The sequence below is a fragment of the Argiope bruennichi genome, chromosome 9 (assembly GCF_947563725.1).
Source record: "Argiope bruennichi chromosome 9, qqArgBrue1.1, whole genome shotgun sequence".
Lineage (NCBI taxonomy): Eukaryota > Metazoa > Arthropoda > Arachnida > Araneae > Araneidae > Argiope > Argiope bruennichi.
In genome coordinates this window covers 384719-390110 of record NC_079159.1, presented here as the reverse complement: position 1 = coordinate 390110, position 5392 = coordinate 384719, and the positions used below count along the sequence as shown (strand labels likewise).

The 5392-nt window shown below is 30.9% G+C and overlaps 1 protein-coding gene across 1 annotated transcript; it reads right to left on the bottom strand.

Moving 5' to 3' along the window:
* Positions 1 to 890: 890 nt before the first annotated feature.
* LOC129983899 (uncharacterized) lies at positions 891 to 2255 on the bottom strand. Its single transcript, XM_056093591.1, has one exon. It carries the CDS (start codon positions 2253 to 2255, stop codon positions 891 to 893), a length of 1365 nt encoding a protein of 454 aa, XP_055949566.1.
* Between the last annotated feature and the right edge of the window lie 3137 nt (positions 2256 to 5392).

The following is a 5392-nucleotide window of genomic DNA, read 5'->3' as shown; positions in this document are numbered from 1 at the left end:
CTGCAAGAACTTTTTTTTAATAAATTTTCAATACACTTTTCAAATAAAAAATTCAAAATGAATGATCAATTAATTTTACTTATACAAACAGCTGAGTATAATTTGCTTTAAAAGTTTGAACTGTGCATTTTTTTTATAAATATAATCTGAAATGGATTTCTATATTTTCCAGTTCCATATATCGATCAATTCAAAAGGCGATCTTATTTATGCTAAAAAGTTAAATTCTAATTTACGATAATTATTTTATTAAATTTCAGTTTATAACATTAAATAAAAGTTTTTGATCCAGAAAAAGCTATAAAAGTATATATATAATGATATTTTAAACTCTAATTTCAATTTAATTAATTTCCAAGGTTTTATCTTAATTTAGCCCATAGTAACTTCATGCTAAAATATTCTATTATTTCCTGATAAATATTAGAATCTATTGTTTCTTTCTTCGTTTCACTTTCTACAATTTAAAGTATTATCATATCAATTATAAAAATTAATTAATCAGCAATTAACTAACTAAATTTCATGCTTTAAATTTAGTAAAATCTGCAAAATAAATAAATAAAACAGACCTTAAAAAATAAGGACAATCAAAACTATGTTAAACTGAAACTTTTGATTATTAACACAAACATGAATGGTAGAAATCAAGAACACATTAATGAAAAAAATAGAAAATAATAACAATGTATCAGAAACAAAATGTATTAGACTAAATACAATTCCATTCTGCTATAATCTATAATTGAATAATCGAAAAGAAATAAAAAAGCAATTTTAAAACTCACTTTTTATTTATAAAATATATTAATTATGATTAAAAGAATGCAAAACTATATTATTTTAAAATGACAAAACTAGCAGAGATCGAGTGACAGTTGTGTAGTTTCTTAAAAAAATTCTGAATCACTGTCACATGATTTCGTTTCTTCTGAATCGGAATCCGATTCAGTACTTCCAATTTGAACTACCAGTTCGTCTACTACTTCCTCTAAAATTCCATCTTTTTCCCAATAAGAATTTTCAAGTTTTTCCACATGACGGCAATGAGCCTCCCATTCCTTGGAAGACACTCCGCCCAAAGCATCGAACAACAGATTCTGTAAGTTTTCTAAACTTAAGTCTCCTGTTATATTTCTCTCTTTGATGAGTCTTTTGACTGAAGACCAAACGTATTCAATCGCATTTAAATCGCAATGGTAGGGGGGAAGTCGCAAGACATAATGCCCATTTTCTTTTATTATGCTGTCAATTTTATATATGATTTCTTTAGGGCGATTCCTATCAATTAGCGAATACAGTTCCGCTTTCCTCATTTTCATATCGCATTCTATTCCGTTATTAATCAGCCAATCGGTCATTTCTTTCTTCGTACTGTATTTGGTAGGTGTCGGATTTGCAACTTTTGTGTGATATGGAGCATTGTCCATGCACACGACACTTTTTGGGCGCAAATTTGGAATGAGTTTTTCCAACACCCATTTCTCAAAATTTTCATAATTCATTTGGCCATGATAATCACCAGTTTTAGTTGACGCTTTGTAAATTAATTGAGCGCCAGGAATAAATCCCGTGGACGAGCCAGCATGCACAATGATCAATCGATTTTTGGAATTTACATTTATTTCGGCTCCTGAAATTGTATCACTTTGCCAGCATTTTCTAAATGTTAGATTACTGTCGACCCACGTTTCATCAATGAAAACTATCTGGCATTTACTTTTTCTGTACTGCCTCATTTTTCGCAAGTAGTTGTTTCTCCAAAACACAATATCAGGTCTTTCGATGAGAAATTTTCTTTTATTCGCGCATTTCTTCCAGCGAAAATTCATTGAATGCAAAACTTTCCTCCATGATTCCTTATTCCAATGAAAATTCAACTTCTCTCTCAATACGGGAAGTAATTTTCTTAAAGAAGGCACTTTCTTTTGCTGGACGTAAAAATCTTGAACTGTTTGACGAATAACACATTTGTCGAAGTCGTCAATTTCACAATTTCGGTCAATAGGCCTTTTACGGTGCTTTCCAGGAGTACTCAAAACTTCCGTTTTGTCCAGTGTCGAAACTTCATTTTTAATTTTCCTAATAGTGCCTTCCGACACTCCAGTCGCCTGAGCAGCTCTTTTCATGGCTTGTGGAAGAGGAACCTTCAAAGATTTTGCTGCAGCTTCTTCGGAGCAGAACTCTGCAACATTATGCACAATTTTACGTGATTGTGATTTTAAAGTCTCTCCTTTCTTAAATCGAAAAGGCATTTTAAAGGATGTCAAAATTTACGAGACAAAAAAAAAAATATTAAATAATAAAATGCAGTTAATATTAACCAAAGAAAAGATTAATAAAATATAAAAGAAATAAGTTAAGCGAATATAAAGATACGTGCAACTGCGATTAAAGCGAGAAGACGAATGAGCAATAGATTTTCTGTTATCGCTTCACATTGACGCCAAGAAAAAGAATACCCCCCCCCAGACTTCTTTCCGATTCCACCCATTGAAAATGGATCATCCCTACCGCAACCTGTTTCTATAGCGCCCGCCGTAAACATAGACGAATGTCTAGCAGTATTCTTGTCGTGGACAGACAGTAGTGTACCATGCACCTAATGGGTCATCACGCACTGTCAACACAAGGGATTTTTAGCTATCTGTTAGAAGCAAGAAGCCAATCGATCGGCGACATCTCATGAAGAGCTCCTTCGCTTGCCATCCAGGGAAGAACGAAAGACAGTAGAAAGCAGCAGGCTAAAGGGAGGAGAATCTAGAAGGTAGAGAAGATCCCTAGGATACATCGAGGTCGTGAAGTTGAGGGGAAGTAATTGCATATGTCATGTGTTATGAAGCATATGAGTTTGTTGCCGCTTGTTGATTTGAAATCGATATTGTAAAGTGGTGTGAGAAATGGATACAATGAAAATAATATAAATGCATTCAATTATGACCTGTAATTTTTAGTACGGATTCTAAGTTAAAGTTTAAAAAGAAATGATGGTTGTTGCTAGAAATAAAATTCTGTACGGATAACATTAAAACTATAGTTTGAATTTTTAAACCGATCATAAATCAATTAGAGTATTTTAAATAAATATTATATAACTAAGATTGATTTTATATCTACAAAATTTGCATTTCTTTTGATGTTATTTCTAAATATTTGTATGTTAATTAATATAATTTAATTAATATATATAATCAAATAATGATTCTCTATGGCACTCAATATATTTTTTGTAGTTGATATTTATTACCTTTAAGTGCTTTAAAAAAATGTGCGAGTTTTGAAGTTTTTCAATTTATTTAATCAGTAACGAAGCATTACAATGAAAATATATTTTAAAGAACTTAGGTTGACAGAGATTGTTAATTTAAGAAAGAAATAATAAGACAAAAGTTCAATTGCTTAATTTTTTTTTGTATTAATTCTGAGATTTAAGTTAATAGAATTGTAGTACAAATTATCAGTAAGGCATTTTATCACATTTAATCTTCGAATACCCAATGCCCTATGTTTCTTATTCTAAAAACAAATAATTGATGGAGGCGTTCTTGCTGATTTGCAAATCTCAGGTTCGTAAAAAACTCGAGACTTACGCAAGGCTCCACAAGGATTCGCTCTTAAAATAACCTTTAAGAACGAATTCTTGTGGCAGATTTAAACTTAACCCAGGAACTAACAATATTCGACCAGAGTCCATCGGAGACTTCATTCACAGGGGCGTCGCGAGATTTAAAATTCTATTTTGCGGGTCGCTCTATCCTAAGTTCGAACTATAAATATAATACAGCCTCAATTATCCATTCAGGCCTCTACTAATCAAACCAGTACCAGAAAATAGAAGTTTCCCATATTTTAAACAAAACCAATGGATTTTTCAGACAAGAGTGCCAATGTTGACACCAGGAACGATCTCATCGAGAGTCATTTTCGGAAGACATCCTTGAAAAAAATTCAAAAAGTTATGTAGAAAGAGAGAAAAAAAAATGCTGTTCAATTCTGAACCATTTCAATAATTTGAACAAATTTTATGAATTTTTAAGAAAAAAAAATGCTGCTGTATGAATGTTTGAAAGGTATGCGTCATTGAGCAGGAATCCATATTGTTAGATTGGGTAACTTATTAGAAAAGGCAAGGGAAATAGCAAGAACCGGTAACATTTGCGCTGCTCAGAATCAATTTTAATAATACAGATAAAAAATTTATTGATTATCTTTAATTAATAAAAGAATTTATTAAAATATTAATGCAGATTTATTTTTATAATTTCAAATGAACTATTTTGGAAAACCTTGTTCAAAGAAAATAAGTCGTGATTTAAAAATGTGTCTATATTAAACTGATTTTAGAATATCCGAGGCTATTATGGTTCGAAACGGCTAAGATAATCGAGTCAGGCGGTTTTTAGGAGCTCCACCAGACGCAGCGTGTTACTTCAGTAGCGGCGAGTTTAGTTTACGAAATTCACACAGCTAAGCAGTGTGAATAAGATGCTGTTGGCAAGTATCAAAGGCTTCGAATTAAAAGGGGGGAGGCTAAAAAAACGCAATTATTTTATTATGCTTTATATCACTACAATATTTAGAATTAAATTTGTTCTCGTTTTGATTTTGTTACTTCTTAATAATGAAATTAAGATTGCAATTATTTATTCAATTGTAATGTACAAAGTAATTTTGTTAGGATAGATTCAATTACATTTTTTTACTTTTTTTTCAACGAATGATTAATTTCTTCATATAAAGATTTTATACGCATATTTAAGATTAAAAATAAAATTTTGGAGATTCAAGTGTCTTAATAATTATAAAAAGTTAATTAACCAATAGAAAAAATTAACTACTATTATAGTTATTAATAAAATCACAGAAACAATAATTTAAAAAATGTCGAAAATTATGTTATTTTAAGGCATTATTATTAACAAGTTAAAATGAATGATTACATTTGAGTGATATACTTAAGTGCCTACAAAGAAATTTAACACCATGACCCCCTAAGCCCTCGATTAACCGTAGAAGTTTTTTATTTCCAGAAACAGGGATTAAAGTATTGGATACCAGGCATCTGCCGTGATTTAAATGCCATTTTAATTCCTCTGTTATTAAGAAATTATGTAGGGAAAAGACATGCCTTCTTTATATAATAATCAAATTTCGATTGCCATTAAAAGATGAATATCCATTCTTATGTACAAGAGAGGTTTTAATTCCATTTTAGAGAAGCATAGACATAAAATGTTTCTCAGGGAAAATAAGGATTTGGTATTTTCCTTCTCAATTTTTTTAAAGTCTCATATCCTCCTCTCCTCCCCTCCCCCCCCCCACCGAAAAAAAGAAAGAAAGAAAAGAGAAAAAAAAAATTATTCGCTCTGGGAATTGAAGCTAAGCTTAAACA